At 46.4% G+C, this 18,488-nt stretch overlaps 1 protein-coding gene across 1 annotated transcript; it reads right to left on the reverse strand.

The window, feature by feature from the left end:
- Positions 1-252: 252 nt before the first annotated feature.
- Positions 253-17,743, reverse strand: CTSE (cathepsin E). Its single transcript, XM_028530875.2, has 9 exons — positions 17,552-17,743; positions 16,758-16,914; positions 16,190-16,307; positions 14,985-15,103; positions 6,947-7,146; positions 3,898-4,020; positions 2,601-2,742; positions 2,404-2,502; positions 253-503 (listed from the first exon to the last, which is right to left on the reverse strand). The coding sequence occupies exons 1-9, from the start codon at positions 17,617-17,619 to the stop codon at positions 339-341; spliced, it is 1,191 nt and encodes a 396-aa protein (XP_028386676.1). The 5' UTR covers positions 17,620-17,743; the 3' UTR covers positions 253-338.
- Positions 17,744-18,488: the final 745 nt, after the last annotated feature.

Genomic DNA, 18,488 nt, shown 5'->3' on the forward strand with positions numbered 1-18,488 from the left:
TGCAGGTCTGTGGGGCTGGAGAGCGGGGTGGGTGGCGGTGCGGATGGACCGGCCCTGGCCTCGCGCAGGCGGGCTGTGCCCAGGGGTTCACTGCTCTATCATCTCTATGCTTCTCTACGTGTCTGGAGATTTCCATAACAAAACGTTAGCAAAGAGCAATCAAAACATGGATATACCACTTAGTTCTTCTATCATGATGGTGGTGGAAGCGGTGGGTATATGGAAATGTGTGTGTGTGTGTGGTCTCTTTGTGGCAGGTGTGAGTGACGCCCCGCTCTAACAGGCCCGGCTGGATTTCCCTGGGTGTTAGGCAGGTGGGCACAGACCCAGGCCCCTCTTTAGGGAGCGGCTCGGGCCAGCCCCACCCGGTTATTCCCACGGTCAAAGACGGAGTAAAACTGTCTGATGAAGACGTCGCCCAGGATCCAGAGGGGCCCGGATGGAGGCTGCATGTCAAGACCTTGAAAGCCGCTGAGGCAGAGCTCCATTCCATCCACGAAGTCCTGGGGTTGGAAAGAAGAGCGTGAGTGACAGGGAGGAAGGAAGAAGCGCTTCCTGGAGCTGCCTGTGTGGTGGCGGTGGCCACGCCGAGGGCCTCAGGCGGCTGCTTCGCAGTTTTGGTTGGTTGGTTCTTCCTCCTGCTTCGTGCACGCTTACTGCTTTGTGCACGCTTACCCGTATACTCAACAAAGTGTTCGAACAGCCCCCTAGACGTGGGCCCGGACCTTGTACGCTCTCCAGTGTTGAGAGCTGCCCATCTATCCTACACCCCCATAAGGTTTCAATTTTCACAGCTGGGAAAATTGAAACCCTCAATTATTCAGGCATGGCTGGAAGGGCAAAAGGTTTGGCATTAGAAAATCTCGACTTAACTTCTGGTTTCTTTAGTTTCTAGTCGAGCTCAACTTAATTTCTTTTAAGGGAGAGAAATTGCTCTATAGACGGCTAGCCACCGCTATTTTCTTATTGATGTTTTGGGCGAAATCATGTGAGTGGCTCCTCTCAGGTCAAAGGCAAGTAGGCATCCCTTGTTCTCGAGAAGAGTGGAACCCACCACAACCTTGTATTTTTTAGTTTGGCAAAGAGTTGGGATCTAACAGAAGGGTGTGGTCTTTCCGACAAACACTTGAAGTTTGAGGTTGTTGATGACGGAGTAGGAAAACTTGCAGAGGGCTCAAGAAACTTCTTGAGAAGAAGGGGATAAAAATGCAAAGGTATTACAGCATCCATGAGGGACTGAGGTGGCTCTGACTGAAATCTGCTGGCAGAAAAGGACAACGCCACCACAGTGGGTACAGGGGAGGGGGTGGGGTTGAGCAAGGCTTAATATGGAGAGTAGGGGGTGCCGGAGTGGTGAAGGGCGTGTAGACGGATGGATCTGGCAGCCAAAATGTTTGGCTTGTCCTCTGTATAGTGTTCACAGTGGCAGCTTCACAATCTTCTGTTGGAGGAATTTAGGGGACTTGACCTGAAGTTGTGTTTTAAAATAAAACATTTGTTTTCTCTTCTGCTGTAAGTTTGTATGTGGTGGCTTTGGGAAGGGGCTAGTGGAGATCAAGGTGTGGGGTGGAGGGTAGGTGAATCCCTAAGCCCTCAGTCTATACCTTAGCACCTCAAGTTGGGTGCAGTCACCCTGATACGGTGGGTGGCTTTCGGGCAATTTCAGTGTGTTAAAGTGTGTCACCAAAGAACTCTGATACTGAAAATGCAGCCCAGCTGTGATATGAAATGGTCACAGGTTTCTCAAACACCTGGGGGCTCCCTTTCGACCTCACCCTTCACATCTATGCATCTACTGCATCGAGGAATTTTCTTAATTGATTATATATTATAAGAGATATAACTTTATTCTGTAGCTCCCACCCCCAAGCAGCTCATGTCTAGAAGCATTACCTCTCTGAGTTTCAATATCCTCGTCTATAAAATGGGAAAACAATACCCTAGTCTGACTTCGTGGTTAAGAGGATTTGGGTGGTTGAATGGCTTGTCTCAGGTTTGCTGCTGCTTCGTGGCAGAACAGAAAATAAAAGCCCCAGCCCGGTGGTCCTTGCACCACACATAGGCAGCTGCGCCTCTCCCAGAGGAAATGCCACCTCAGTGCAGGATAAGCTGGGGGCGGGGCTTGGGGTAAACGCAGGTGACTGTTCCACAGGGGGAAGTGGCAGGTGTATGGGGAAGACCCTGTGACTTGCAGAATGAGGAAAGTTCTTTTTTTCTTTTGTTTTCTGCTATATTGTGCATGTGTGTGTGTGTTTTGTGTGTGCTCTTTTTTAAAAAAAATTGAATTTATTGGAGTGATATTGGTTAATAAAATTATATAGGTTTCAGGTGTACAATTCTATAATACTTCATCTGTGTACTGTATTGTGTGTTCACCACCCCAAGTGAGGAGACAGTTCTTACCACCAGGGTGTAGGCAGTTGGTTGAAGAATGTAGGGGACTCCATTGATGGTGAAGATGACATCCGGCATGACGTTGAGATTGTCACACTCCACAGCATACTAAAACACAACAGAGTACCAATTTAGAAATCTCCCATCTCCCAAGAGAGGCCCAGGCCCCCTGCTCCCACCCCTCCCCACCCTAGGCAGGTACTCACTTCTCCATCCATGGGCGCAGCCCCAATGGCCTTCTGTAGCTGCTTGATGTCGCCTGAGGGGCCTGTGAGGAGGGAGGTCCCTGTGTCCACAATGGCCTGGCAGCCGTCTGAGCAGAACATCACGGTGCTCCCGACCTGGATTCTGAGGGCAAAGGAAGCATCGTCGGTCCCCCACCCCTTCTCCGCTTGCCCCCGTCCCCAGCCCCAGCTTCCCCCGGCTCCCCAGCAGCTCGAGCGCCCTGCTGGGCTCCCCGACTCCTGAAGCACATCAGTGATTTCCAGGTTGGTCTCTCTCATCACATGCATGTTTCTCAAAATTTTTTTGACTGAGATTCATAGCAGGATTTACTGCTATGACCCATTTACTTCTTGACCCAATACCTACACACACGCAATGAAAATTTCATGAAACAGTGCTTGACCTTAATATGTGAAGCACACTCTGGTGTTTTCTACTTGACTCCATTTCATTAAAAATTATAAGTCACGATCCCCTAAAATGTTACAACCCGTAACTAGGTAAATCCCTACAGTTTGAAAGACCTTCAATAGACAGAGAATGTTGAGGCTTTTTGTATACCTAGTGCCTAGCACTTGCCTGGCATGTTGTAGGAACTTATTCCTGGCTGAATTGACACTTGAATTACATTTCTTTGAATTCCTGCATTGTCTGATGCAGTGCCAGGAATATGTCAGGCATCTAGTCCCACTTCCTCAATTGCTCCATGCCCAGATGCGCATGCGTGTGTGTGTGAGTGTGTGAGGGCTCAGTCAGTGCTGCCACCTCTATGAAACCCTTGAGGATTTCTTCAGACAGAAGCTGTCTTTCCCTGTCTTCTGGGAGACTTTGGTGGCACATCTCATGGAGCTCTGACCACCTTCCTCTCTACGTGTGCTGGTTTGTATGTGTGTCTCATCTTCTGCACATCCTTTGTGAAGACAAAAACTGGACTCTTTCACTTTTGCACCCCCATTTCACTCAGCCCTTGTCTGTGTGCTAATTAATGTTGAATGAACAAGAAGCAGCTGGTTGAGTGTTTGTATTTACTATCGGTTGAGTTGAAGGTGCAACAAACGTACACGGAAGAAAGCTGAACGTTGACACTGCGTGCCTGTCACCCCGATTACTGCTGCCCCTTCCTGTGCCTCTGCTCAGCACCCCCGAGCCTCTAGCCTCACTCCAGACATCCTTTCCCAGTGACCAGCACTTTCATTAGGATCAGTTCAGTGAATCCAGTTTGAGTTGTGTCTGTTATGAGTCTTTCCCTCAATATCATACTTTGTGGACGATACTCACGAGTCCAGTGCAATCTGCCAGTAGCCTTGCTTGGTGACTGGGACCCAATTCAGACTCCCTGAGAAGTGCGAGTGGTCGTAGCCTCCAAAAGTCAGCTCGCTCCCTGCTCTACCTTCTGGGTCACTACAGAGACAGAAAGGCAGATTGCTAGGGAACATCCACCAGAAAACCCTAGGAGCGAGTTTCTGCCTCTTGGTCTGATCACTCCCAAAAGTACCTAGAGAGGCAGAAATATAAGCTCAGGCTTTGAGACCAGGGCTTCCAAATACTGTGAGCTGATTTGTCTGGACCTTTTGGGCAAAAGAATAGAGACCGCTCTGCCCAATGTCTTGTGAATGTCCTCCTGCTTCTTGCATAAACAGAGTACTGAGGTGAGAGGTGGGGACAATTGGTCTTGCCGTGCAGAGCTCATGCAGAACCAGGGCCAGGACCAGGCTGAGTGTGCACACCTCATGTGACTGCAGGCACCTGCAAAAGACACCTTTTCCCCAAGTGTCTTCTCCAGCGTTGTGGTGGTGCGTGGAGTTGTCTCCACATCATTTACTCTCGTGTTAAGGCAAAGACGCTAATGTGAACCCATGATTTTTTTAAGAGCTGGAATAGTTGTTCATTTTTATTGGTGATTTCTCAGATTATATTCTGGCATCTACAGGATTATGGGGAAATAGGACATAAAACTGATTCATTTTCAGGAGGAAAAGAATCAGAAAAACAAAACTTGGGGCACTGCAAGGCAGGGTAGTAAAGCAGAAGGGAACTGGGTGTCTGTGGGAATCTTATGAAAGCAATTTTAGAGAGGCAAAGGGAGAAAGAACTAACGCTTGTTGATGGCCTTTATGCACAGAAGGCACTGTGCTAGGAATTTTGCCTGCCTAATCTTATTCAATTTGCACACCGACCTGGTGTCCATTTGAGGAAACAGAGGTTCAGGGAGACGAAGTAATGTAAGTGGCAGGTTTTAGATCCAGGTCAGTCTGACTGCCAAACCTTTGCTGTTTCCCTTCAGAGCTCATGTCTTCCCAGGCTGGAGGGAGCCGGAGGCTCCGACAGGGGGAGGTGGATAGTCTAGACAACCTGCTCTCTTACTCACAGTCCTGCCCGGGCCTGTCTCAGCTGCAGCCACGCTGGAGAGGAAGAATTTGAGAGAGGAAATTTAAGGCTGTCCATGTAGGAAGGAAAAACAACGGAAATGGGCTTCTGTTAAGATGGGAAGCTCAGGCCAGGGCTCACTGGGAAGGAATTAGAAAGGTAACAAATCTCCTTCCCTACACAGGTGGGACAACCCTTCCCCCGCACCCACCAGGACCCCAGGCCAAAGTGCCCAGAGGCGGGTGAGTCTCATGACCTTATCCCAAAACTACAACATGCAATTTAAAATACACATAACGTAACATTTACCATCTTAATCATTTCTAAGTGCACAGCTTAACAGTGTGAAGTATATTCTGGGGAGAGCAGGACCGATAAAATGGCATTGGTACGACCAAGATAGCATGAAGTATATAAAACAAAGTGGAGTCATTATGTCAACTAAAACGGCTCTCAGTCAGGCATGACACTTTGGTTTAAGAGAAAAACTCCCTAAGTCAGAGCACACACATCTGGCACGGAGACATAGTAGCCGTGTCTGCAGAGCAGGACCACCCGTAGACAGGCTCCTGGGGAAATTCCACACGGTCAGCAAGGGTGTCAAGAAGAACAGCCATGAATGGCTCATAGGTTCTTGGGCAAATTCCCCACTTGGCAGCAGGGGTGCCAAGACATTTATCAAAAAGACCCAGAGGGGTGGCGCTCACCACTTTCAAGGTATAACTGAGGCAGGCTCCAGACCACTGCTGAGACAGCCAAGCTCCACACCCCAGAGTGCTGCTCCACGCCACGCTGATCTCCCTTGGCATCGGCCGTCGGAGCCTCTGCCCTGCTGGACTGAGGACTTCATCTGCCCTGCTGCCCACCTGGCTCCAGAGATCCTTGCAAGACACTGACAACTCCCTTGCCCACTGTGCTGTCTCCCAGAGCTGCAGACTGGGACTCTGGGACTCAGGTTCACTGTCCTGCCTTGATTGCTGTGTGTGTGTGTTCTTAGGTTGTTAGAGTGTGAGTGGAATATTAACGTATGGTGATGTTCTCCCTTGAGTGAAGCTGCATTAAATAACAGCTGAGAGAATAGCACAGTTACTGTGTGCAACTCTTGTCCATTCCTTGGTGCCAGGCTGCTCAGCAGGCAGCTGGCTGAGCAGTTGCCCGGCCGACTTATAGGAAAGACTGTAGCATGAACACATGCTCGTGACATATTCAATTGTGCAGCCAGTCTCTAGAACCTTTTTCATTCTGTAAAACCAAAACTCTATAACCATTCAGTCACTTCCCGTTTCCCCCTCCCCCAGCCCCTGGCAACCACTGTTCTACTTTCTATTTCTATGAATTTGACCACTCCAGGCACTTCACATAAATGAAGTCATGCAAGTGGTCCTTTTGTGACAAGCTTGGTTCACATGGCATGAAGTCCTCAAGATTCATCCGTGTTGTAGCATGTGTTTGAATTTCCTTTCTTTTCAAGTCTCAATATATTCTATTGTATGCATATACCATGTTTTGTTTATCCATCCATTAACACACAATGGTTTTATTGCCAGCTTACTTTGAATTTTTCTGCCTCTCCACCCCTGGAATTAAGCTTCTTGAGGACAGAGACTGCCTTTCTTGCTTCATTGTATTCCCAGTGCCTAAATTATGCTCAGCATATAACAGAGGTTTGAGGAATATCTATTTATTCACCGCATAAATGAATATCCAATTCCAGAGATTCTTTAAATCAGTCCGGCGTACTACAGTTTACAAAGTGCTTTTTACAAGGGCTGTATGAGGCAATCCCATTTCCTCAATAGTCAGAGAGGTTAAGTGTTTTGCCCCAAATCACACAGCTGGCCGAACAAGGGATCTAACCCAGACAGGGTGACTGCTCCATCTAGCACTCTTTCAACTGCACCAACCTGTCTCCCTGGAGATACAATTCACCTTAGCCAGGCTAAGTCTTGACGGGACTTACCTACTCATGTAGACAGAAAACATGGGTACATCCACCAGGTTCTGGGCCATCATGTTGTCAAACACTGGGGTCACCCCTCCAACAGCCAAGGAGGGGTATCCCAGGCCCAGAATTCCATCAAACTCTGCGTTCACGAAGGTCTGGCCAGGCTCTGTGACACTCTCCCCAAACTGCTGGCCGACCACCGTCAGTCCTTCCACCTGATGGGAAAAGCCCAAAGGAAATTTGCATAGGAGATCTTTGCAAAAGGGCCTCAGGTTCCTGGATTCTCCCTCTGTCCTAAAGCTAATTCTTCTCCAACTCAAGTGTTCTTGATTAAATGGACACAATGATTTTTGCCATAGTCGAATTCAATTTTTTAATGTAAACTTTTTTTGTTGCTGAAGTATAAACAGAAATCATAAGTGTGCAAGTTAATGAGTGTTCATAAACTGTACTCACCCATGTGAGCAAGCTCCCAAACTGAGAAGCAAAACATCACAACCTCCTGGAAGCTCCTTCATGCACCCTGCTTTATCATTGCACCATTCCTCAGGAGCGACTAATCTTCTGGTTTCTAACAGCCTGTATCGGCTTTGCCTATTTTTGAATTTTATATAAATGGAATCATACAGTATGAATTCTTTGGCATCTGGCTCTGTCACTCAACATTATGCTTGTTGCATGCTGTCCTAATTCACTTATTGTCATTGTATTCCACAGTATGAATATGCTGTCACTATATATGCATTCTTTCATGATGGATATTTGGGTTATTTCCTGTACTTGACTATTGCTAATAATGCAGTTTGTACATGTCTTTGGGTGAACACGTGTACATATTTCTGTTGCATATATGCCTAGGAGTAAAATTGTTAGACCACAGGGTATGCATACATGCTCACAGAATTGAGTAAATACTGATAGAGTTTTCCAAAGTGGTTTGTACCAACTGATGTTTTCAATACCAGTATTTTAAGAGTTCTGGTTGCCAGTAGCTCCGTGTCTTCCCCAGCACTGGATGTTGTCTTCTTTCCCATTTCAGTCTTCTAGTGGATATGCGGTGGGAACCTTTGGTTTTCATTTGTACCTCCTGATTACTAATGAAACTGGACATTGGATGTCTTCTCTGGTGAAGTAGGTTGTCTGTGTTTCTCTTATTGACTGGTAGGAGTTCTTTATCTATTCTGGAATCCAGTCCTCTGTTGGATATGTGTATTACAAACACCTCTGGACTGTGACTGGTGTTTTTTGCTGAACAGAATTTCAATATAGCCAAATTTATCAATTATTTTCCCTTTTCAATTTGTGGTTTTTGTAACTTGTTTCAGAAATTTTTGCCTATCTTAAGGTCATGAAGATATTTTCCTATGCTTTGTTTTCAAAAGTTTCACTTTTTATATTTATATCTACAGTCTATGATCAGATCTATAATGTGTGAGGTAGGAGTCAAGACTCATTTTATTTTTTACTATATGGACATCCAGATGACTTAGTACCATTGAATAAATATACCATCACTGTCTCCACTGTAGTATCATGTTCAATATGTCAGGTGACTGTGTGAGTAGTCTCTGAATTTTCTATTCTGTTCCATGTGTCTATTTGCTTATCCTGTGCCAGTATCACACTATCTAAATTAGTGCCAGTATCACACTATCTAAATTAGTATATCTTTACAGTAAGTCTTAATAGTTGGCAGTGTTTTTCTTCACCTAGATTGTCTTGGTGTATTACATAGTCATATACATTTTAGAATTAGCTTGTCAGTTTTTTTGTTTTTAAATCTATTTTATTGATTATGCTACTACAGTTGTTCCATTTTTTTCTCCCCTTTATTCCCTTCTGCCCTGCACCCCTCCACCCACCAGCATTTCCACCCCCCAGCCCCAGTTCATGTCCATGGTTCATACATATAAGTTCTTTGGTCTCTCCATTTCCTATACTACTCTTAACCTCCACCTGTCTATTTTGTACCTACCATTTATGCTTCTTATTCCCTGTCCCTTTTCCCCTTCTCTCTTCCCCCCCTCCACTGATAACCCTCTACGTAATCTACAGTTCTGTGACTCTGTTCCTGTTCTAGCTGTTTGTTAGTTTGTTTTGGTTTTGGTTTATTTTTTAGGTTCAGTTGTTGGTAGTTTTGAGTTTGTTGTCATCTTATTGTTCATGGTTTTGATCTTCTTCTTTTTCTTAGGTAAGTCCCTTTTTTAAAAAAATTTTTTAAAAATATTTTATTTATTTATTTTTAGAGAGGGAAGGGAGGTAGATATAGAGAGAGAGAGAGAAAAACATCAATGTGCGGTTGCTGGGGGTTATGGCCTGCAACCCAGGCATGTACCCTGGCTGGGAATCGAACCTGCAACACTTTGGTTCGCAGCCCGAGCTCTATCCACTGAGCTATGCCAGCCAGGGGAAGGTAAGTCCCTTTTTAACATTTCATATAATAAGGGCTGGGTGATGATGAACTCCTTTAACTTGGCCTTATCTGGGAAGCATTTTATCTGCCCTCCCATTCTAAATGATAGCTTTGCTGGATAGAGTAATTTTGGATGTAGCTCCCTGCCTTTCATGACTTGGAATACTTCTTTCCAGCCCCTTCTTGCCTGCAAAATTTTTTTTGAGAAATCAGCTGATAGTCTTATGGGAACTCCTTTGTAGGTAGCTGTCTCCTTTTCTCTTGCTGCTTCTAGATTCTCTCCTTACCTTTAATTTTGGGTAATGTAACTATGATGTATGTTGGTGTATGCTTCCTTGGGTCCAACTTCTTTGGGATTCTCTGAGCTGTCTCTTCGTCGCTTAGTTCTATTTTTGGAGCTTTGATCTGTTCTTTCATTTGGGCCGTATTTGTTTGTCTCAGTGCGCCTCTTACGTTGTAAAGGGTGGAGCCTTAGGTTTCCCATGGTAGGGCAACCTGAGTTGCTGCGTTCTGGCTCTGTATGTGCACTTGCTCGGCTCTCACCTCACTTTCAGTCACTTCCTCCACTACCCACAAGCAAATTGGGCTCTTCTGGCACTAATTCCCGGGTGGGTGCATTTGTGTATGTTCTAGGACCCTGCAGATCTCTCTAGCGAGCTCTCCTGTGAAGCTGGGAGTTTCTCCCACCACTGCAACCCCCACAGGTTTTTACAGCCAGAGGTTTTGAGGCTTTAGTTTCCTGCACTGGAACCCTAGGTTGTGCAGTCTGTCTCACTCCCCAATTGTTCCTCCTGGTTTATCTGCACATAAATGTGGGACTACCTAGTCCAACAACCACCGCCTTGCCACAGGTCCTCTCTGCACCTGCTGCCCATCTCTGCCCCTCCTACTGGTCTGAGTGAATGTTTTTTCTTTAACTCCTTGGTTGTCAGACTTCCATACAGTTTGATTTTCTGGAAGCTCTGGTTATTTTTTGCTTTTAAATTTGTTGTTGTCCTTCTTTTGGTCATGTGAGAAGGCAAAGTGTGTCTACCTAAGCCTCCATCTTAGCCAGAAGTCTAGAATCAGCTTGTCAGTTTTTAATAAAAATTGCTCTTGGTTTGATTGAGGTAACATTGAATCTATAGATCAGTTTGGAAAAAAATTGACTTATTTATAATACTGAATCATAAGCTTGGTTTATCTTTCAATTTATGTAGATCTTTCTTAATTTCACTCAATAATGTTTTGCAGTTTTTAGAGTAGAGGTCTTGCACATTATTTTGTTAAACTTATTTCCAGGTATTCTATGTTTTTGATGTTATAAATAATTTCATTAAAATCTATTTTTACTTGTTTTTCCTAATATATAGAAATCTGAATGATTTTGTATGTTGATCTAGTATCCAGCAACTTTGCTAAATTAACTTACTAATCCCAATAGTTGGTTTTCCCATACAATTGGTTCTCTTTTCATTTTAATGCTGTTTTCTTTAGCCATGCAAAAGCTTTTTATTTTGATGAGATCCCATTTGTTTATTCTTTCCTTTATGTTCCTTGCTATAGGGGACATATCAGTGAAAATATTGCTGCGTGGAATGTCTGAGATTTTCCTGGAGTGGTGGTGGGGGAAATGCAGACAGCTGTACTTGAACAACAACAACAAAAAATCCCAATAGTCAGTAGATATTTTGGGATTTCCTACATATAGATTCATGTCATATCTGAATAATAGGAGTGTTATTTCTTGCTTTATAATCCTAATGCCCTTAATTTCACTTTTTATGGGCTCATTGCACTGAGAGTTAACATCCTTGGCTCATTCTTGATGTCAGGGAGAAGTCTCTCAATAATTTGTGATTAAGTATGAAGTTTTCTGTGGGCTTCCTTGTAAATATTCTTTATCAGATTAAGGAAGTTACTTTATATTTCTAGTTTTCTAAGAATTTTTAAAAAGTCATGCACAGTTGTTGAATTTGATTAATTCAGAGGATTATATGATTTTTTCCCTTTATTGTCTAAAATGATACATTCCTGGGGAAAAATGACTCTTGGTTGGATATCTTATCCTTTTATATATCACAGGTTTATTTGCTAATATTTTGTTAACAACTTTTGTATCTACATTCATGAGAAAGAGATTGATGCACAATTTTCATTTCTTATAATGACCTTCTCAAGTTTGTTGTTAAATTTGTGTTGGCCTCACACAACAAGTTATGAAGTGTTCCTTCTTTATTAATTATCTGAGAGAATTAACATAAGGTTGGTGCTATTTCTTCCTTAAATGTTTGGAAGAATTTACCACTGAGGCTACCTGGACCTGGAGTTTTCTTTATGGAAAGGTTTTTAATAACAAAGTCAATATTTAAATGGACATTGGAATATTCATATTTTTATTTATTTCTTGTGTTAGTTTTGACATGCTTTATTTCTCAAACCATTTACCAATTTAAAAAAAAATTTTCAAATTTAGCCCTGGCTGGCGTAGCTCAGTGGGTTGAGCTTGGGCTGCAAACCACAGTGTCGCAGGTTCGATTCCCAGTCAGGCCACATACTTGGGTTGCAGGCCATGGCACCCAGCAACCACACATTGATGTTTCTCACTCTCTCTCTTTCTCCCTCCTTTCCCTCTCTAAAAATAAATAAATAAAATCTTTTTTAAAATTGTCAAATTTATCAATATAAAACTATTCTTGATATCCTCTCATCATTTTCATGTTTGCAGGGTCTTCATTAATAATTATTTTTAAAAAGACTTTATTTATTTCTAAAGAGGGGGAAAGGAGGGAGAAAGAGGGATAGAAGCATCAATGTGGGCCTCTCACACACCCCCTACTGGGGACCTGACCTGCAACCCAGGCATGTGCCCTGACCAGGAGTTGAACTGGCAAGCTTTTGGTTCACAGGCTGGCATTCAATTCACTGAGCCACACCAGCCAGGGCTGACTGGTTGTTTTGTATGGTTTCCATGTCCTTCATTATGCTGTTGAAGTTCTCAGCTTCATTGAGCATCCATAAAACCAGTGTTTTGAACACGCCCCCAGCTGGGGACCTGGCTCACAACCCAGACATGTGCCCTGACTAGGAACTGAACCAGTGATCTTTTGGATTACAGACTGGCATACAGCCCACTGAGCCACACTAGCCAGGCTGTCTTCCCATTTTGTCAGCCTCTCTGTGCCTGTTTCTATGTATTAGGTAGAGTGGCTATGTCTCCAAGGCTTTGTAGAGTGGCCTAATGTAGTAGGTATTCTGCAGGGTCCAGTGGCACCGCCTCCCCGACCACACAAGCTGGGCACTCAAGGCGGGCCCCTTGTGTGCAATACATTATTCTTCATTTCTAATATTGTTAAGTTGTATTTTCTTTTTTCCTGATTAATTCTGCTAGAGGTTTATGGCTTTCATTAATCTGTATAAAGGGTTCATTCTTGGCTTTGTTGATTTTCTCTATTGTATGACTTTCTATTTTGTTGATGTCCCATTCTTCTATTTATTATTTCCTTCTTTCTTCCTTTTCTGAGCCTGATTCGCTGTTGTTTATGGGCTGCTTGTTTTCTTCTTGTTTATTGCTTAAAATAGATGCTTTAGATCATTGATTTTCAGTTCTTCTAGTACATGCATTTTAGGCTATAATTGTCTCATTAAGGATTGCATTAGCTGCACCTACAACTTTTGGCAGGTCCTGTCTTCATCATCTGTGTTAGTCAGGGTTGAGAAGAGAAGCAGAGCCATTAGGAGCTGTATGTAAAAAAGGATTGTATTCTGGATAGTGAACTGTATGCCACTGCAGGTGCTGGTTGGAGTGTCCATTAGGAATTTGCTTTTGTCCTGGCACTGCAGCCTGAAGTCTCATTTGACAGTCAGTAAGGAAAGACAGATGCCAGGTGGGAGAAGGAAGGGTGAACTGGAAACTTCAGCGCTGTCTTACTGCTTCTAAGTCTCAACAATTGGTGTGTCCTGGAGCTTGATCTGACCCTGTCTGTCACAGAGTTAAACATGCAGCTGGCCCAGGACCCAGGAAACATGAAGGAGGAACCACTGGAAGCAGGAGCTTCTGTGGGCTTGGCCTTTGCCCTACATGAGCCAGCAGATAAGCAGCAAGCGAAAGGCTAAAATTCCCCTTTACATGCCATTTCCGTCCCTCCTCTGCTTCCCAGAGGCAATTATTATGATCAGTTTGGAATGTGATATAGCCTTCTAAACAGCTAGTTGTACTTCTACATATGTTCTAATAGAAAATACAGTATATTGTTTTATCTGTGGGATAATTTTTACATAAACAGTGTGTTTTTTGCTCCTGGCACTTTTTTCACTCCATATGTCCCTCCCCCTCCCACTTTAAAGGGATGTTGATGCCCCGGCTGCTGTGTCTCAGTGGATTGAGTGCCGGCCTACAAACTAAAAGGTCTCTGGTTTGATTCCCAGTCAGGGTACATGCCTGGGTTGCTGGCCAAATCTTTTTTTTTTAAGGGATGTTGATGAAGCCTGGGCCTGGCTGCACCCATGTGCATCAGGAGTGGGTCTGCCTCTATTTCCCCAAAGGCCTGGGTGTATACAGTCGTCCCATTCCAAGACCCCCAGTGGATGCCTGAAACTGAGGGTAATATTGAACGCTATTCTATACTGTGTTTTCCTATACATATCTATGATAATGTTTAATTTATAAATTAGGCACAGTAGGAGATTAACAATAACTAATGATAAAATAGAACAAAACAATATACTATAATAGAAGTTACTTAAATGTGGTCTCCCTCTCTCTCTTTCTCTCTTTGATAACTGATCTGATCATTGAGTTCGCTACTAAGTGACTACATGACTAGTGGGCAGCGAGTGGATGCAGTGTGGATACACAGAAAGAAGGAAAACTTCACGTCCTGGGTGGGCCTGAAGATTTCATCGTGCTACTCAGATTGCCATGCAATTTAAAACTTACAAATGGTTTATATCTGGAATTTTTCATTTAATATTTTCAGAGTGTGGTTGGCTGAGGATAACTACAACCACGGAAAGCGAAACCACGGACAAGGGGGACTACCGCACTGTGTCTGTCAGCCTGGGTAGGGCAGGGCCAGGGCTCTCCTGGTTCTCTGTCCCCACACTGGTCAGGTCCCCACCACTCTGAGACTCGTAAGACCTTTGGTCACGGGGAGTTTAAGGAGCAGCTCATGAGCTCAGCTTCAAGTTCAGTACTGACCTGGGACCTTTGTTCTGACCACTAGGATTCTGGCTTGTCTCCACCATCGGACTCCCACCTCCTACATTGTTGCCTTATTTCAGTAACTGAGTTCCCACCTTGAGCCCTGGCTTGGACTTCTTTATTCTTCAAGATGGAGACCTGGTGTTGTCTCCTTGGTGCCCCTGGGACCAGGAGTCTAGCTGTGAACATGGCCACTGGGCTCTCAGAGCTGTACACTGTTCCTGCAGGAATCCGCCCGGCCAGCTCTCCTGGACCCAGTACACTGAGCAGACAGACCCACTGCCGCCACCTCAGGCAGGGAGCACTCCCTGCAGCTGGCCAGGCCTCCCCTTCCCTGGAAGACAGCCCCTTGTTTCCGCCTTTGCTCAGGCAGATCTGAAGCTCTCCCCTGAGATCTCTGAACAATGCCTGTTCCAAGTTTCTGACCAAGAGAGGAAACACGAAGGGATCATACTCACGGAGACCTGGTCAGCTCCGATGACCCCAGACAAGCTGCCAGTCCCGTACTGAATGAAGAAATGTCTCCCCGTTGCACCGTACGTGTTGGACCAGGAAGGCTGGAACCTGGGGTGTGTCTCTGGAAAACAAGAATACCATTGTTGACTAAGCCATCAGCTTCCTCCCTTCATCCTTGCCCTGACACCCCCAGCTTCCAGCTGCTGGCCCAACCTGCCTCAGTTTTCCTGCCACCAGTCCTTTCCTCTGTTCCACAGGGCAGTGGGCACCAAACCTCCCTGATGCAGACCTGCACATGCCAGTCCAAGGACACAGTGATAATCAGGGACCCCTGGAAAGTTGGCCATGGCCCCCCTGGTACTCTACTACCTTTTCCTCTAGGTATGTGGTGGGCTAATAGGGGACAAATTAGTTGTCCCTGGGGAAACATAATTGCCTGTGACCTCGTGCAGCACACCAAAATAAACGCCAGATATCAGGCACCAGCAGCAGCAGCCCGTGCCAACCACGGTGGGGCAGAGCCTAGCATTCAAAGGAAGCTCAGGGATAAACAATTGCCATTCCAGGAAATCACTTCCAACTCCTTGCCCAACCCATGCACACCTAGTCTTGGTTTATTCTCTCAGAATAAACCTGAGCTATTCTGTCTCTAAAACATGTCCTGCACAAACTGAGATGTTTTCCTTAGCTCTTTCTTTTCCAGTCTTCACAAAGACCTCTGAGTCACCTCTGCCAAGTGGGTCCACCCCACGTCGTGTCCCCCGAGCCCCACCTCTGGTGTACTGGGAGGCAGCTCACCAGGCCTCCTTGAAGCAGGTGAACAGTCTGCACTGGAATTTGACCCACCTGCCTGCCCAGAAATAGCCACTGTCATGGAATTGTCTCCCACATTCTTTAGGGTGTTCCAAAGGGAGAGAGTCACCACGTACTCAAAAATTTGTATTTTTGGTGGTGGGTGGAGTTTCCCTCTACTGATCCTGATCAGTGTGCAAGTTGCTAGCTTGGAAAACAGTCACATTTTACCTTTCTTCCTGACCCAGCCCTGTTTCTGCTGAAGGCAGTCCCACACAGACTCAGAGATAGGGAGGAGGGGGGGGTGTGCAGGGTTGGCCAGTTACTGGAACCCAACCCCTTCCCCCAGATTGCCAGGCTCTGGACCCCAGGACTGGCCTCAGCCATTCCCTGTGGGGGCTCCTGGCCCACTTACTGCAGGCCGGGCTGGTGCAGTACACCGAGGGGACCCAGAGGTTGGAGGAGCCGGTGTCAAAGATGACGGTGAAGTTCTGTGGTGGGGAGCCAATGGAGATGGTGCCAAAGTATTCCATCTACAGTCAGGACAGGGAAGAGAGCTGGGCGTTGGTGCTGGGGAGGGGTAAAGTTCCCAGGGAGAGCTCCACGGGGCCAGTGCCTTGGCTAGCACAGATGGGCCCATAGACCCTGGGAAGGGGCAATCAGAGGTCAAAGGAACAGAGGAAGGGTTGAGAGGGAGAAAATCAAATCAGTATCCTGATTCTCATTATTATGAGAGTCATGGTGAACAACGCAGAGGAGCCTTGCCCTGCTCATCTCTTTCCTCCCATGGGGAGAGGTACACACAACTCAGGCGCATTGAGGCTTATTCAGCCAAATTTACGGGAACCCAGAGGGTCAGTCCGTATGCATCCTCCTAGAGGAGAAATCCATACTGGCGCTCAGTGCTGCTGCCCACTAGCCATGACCCAGGCTGAGCCTCCTGCCCTCTGCCTGCTCCCAGCCCCTGCCCCAGGATGCCTCACATCCAGGTAGTTGATGAGGGGCTCGTTGGCACTCTGATCCATCTGGCAGGACTCAGTGAACTGGACCATGTCCAAACTCTGGGATTTCCAGAACTCAGAGAGCTGGCCCTGAGCTCGTAGCTTCTTTCGGAGGGACTGACGCTTCCTGAGGGGCACCCTGAAGACAAAGCCGCATATGAGGAAGAGATGCATTTCTGCCTCTCTCTGACCCTCTCCATCCCAACCCCATTTTCCCAGAGGTTAACTAGGACATTTCACAGGAGGGGGCCCACAAAATAACATGCCAGGGTTTGGCCAGAATCAGTGCCCGCTCTGCCCACAGCCCACCCAATCTCGTGTCTGCTCCTGTAGACTCTGAGACTCTTAGACTTGAAATGGCCCTCTATCTGGGAGACAGGCTCTTTGAGGTCTTCTGGAAAAATGGAGGATGTGGGATGGTCTGCAGTTTTATATAAACTTCATGAGGAGCTGATTTAAAGGCACAGAAAAACTCCGGGGGGCAGTGTTCAGTCCCTGGGGAAGTACTCAGCTCCTTTGAATTGCAGTTCACAGCAGCAGGTTCCTGCTGTTTCACCCCAGAAAGTCCCTGGGTCTCCGGCAGGCAGCTCCGTCAGAGATGGAGGCCAAGGGGTGGCTTGTCATGGGCTGGACACTAGGTGGCCACTTGGTAAACATTTTCTGAGCCCTCGGTTTTTTTCTCCTCTTTGCTTCCCCATCACCTTTCCTCTCCTGGGTCAGTCCTAGGCTTGACTGCAGGGCCCCAGGTGGGCACAGTGCTGGGGACATGGCCTTACCTGTGCAGTGCTCCTTGGGCCTGCCCCAGGTCCAGGAGCACCAGCAGCAAAAGAACAAGCGTTTTCATTGTACAGCCAGCAACTCCTTTCTTGCTCTGCCACGGCCTGCCTTCGACTTCTCCTTTCTTCTGTCCCACAGGGCAGTGGGACCAAATCTCCGTAACGCAGACCTGCCCAGCTCAGTCTGAGGACACAGTGATAAGGTCCCTGGAGTCAATAGCCAGGCCCAGAGCAAATAGTGTGATGGGGCGTTCCGCCTCCACCCCTCGGCTCCTTTCACTCCAGGGGAGGGGTGGGGGTATGGGGTGGATCTGGGGTGGGACCTGGAGACCTGCGCACCCTCTAAGAGTAAGAGGGTTGTCTAAGGCTCAGTATCTCCCAGAGTCTTTGGCATCCATCTTGACCCCAAGAAGCTCTGTATTAGTTAGTTGAGGGAAAACCTTGCCCCGGACACTGGGCACCACCATACTGGCTGCTTCCCTGAGTCTGACCGAAGACCCTAGAGGGGTGGGAGCTTAACTGTCACCTCTGGGGAAGGTCTAACTCAAAACGTTCATCGGTTTGTTTTGTCTGTATTTCCTGTTCTCTCCTCACTCCCTTAGGGGCCCCAAGGGCAGTTCTCTTCCCCCAGCCAACTTCGAAACAGAAACTAGCACTCCTCAGAGCCCCCCAAACGGGAAAACTTGGCTGTGGATGGTGGAGACAGGTTTTCTGATCCCAAGGACTTGGTGAATCTGGTGCCAAGGACTGGGGGAGGATCGGGGGGGACAACAGAGGCAGCCCCGGAGCACCAGGGAGGTGCCGGGGTTGGGGGATGTGGAGCAGGTGCCGGTAGGAGTTACCTCGGACTGCCACACAAAGTACCACAGCCTGGGTGGCTTAAACAACAGACAGGTATTTTCTCGTGATTCTGGAAGCTAGAAGTCCAAGATCAAGG

Source organism: Phyllostomus discolor, chromosome 14 (assembly GCF_004126475.2).
Source record: "Phyllostomus discolor isolate MPI-MPIP mPhyDis1 chromosome 14, mPhyDis1.pri.v3, whole genome shotgun sequence".
Taxonomy (NCBI): Eukaryota; Metazoa; Chordata; class Mammalia; order Chiroptera; family Phyllostomidae; genus Phyllostomus; species Phyllostomus discolor.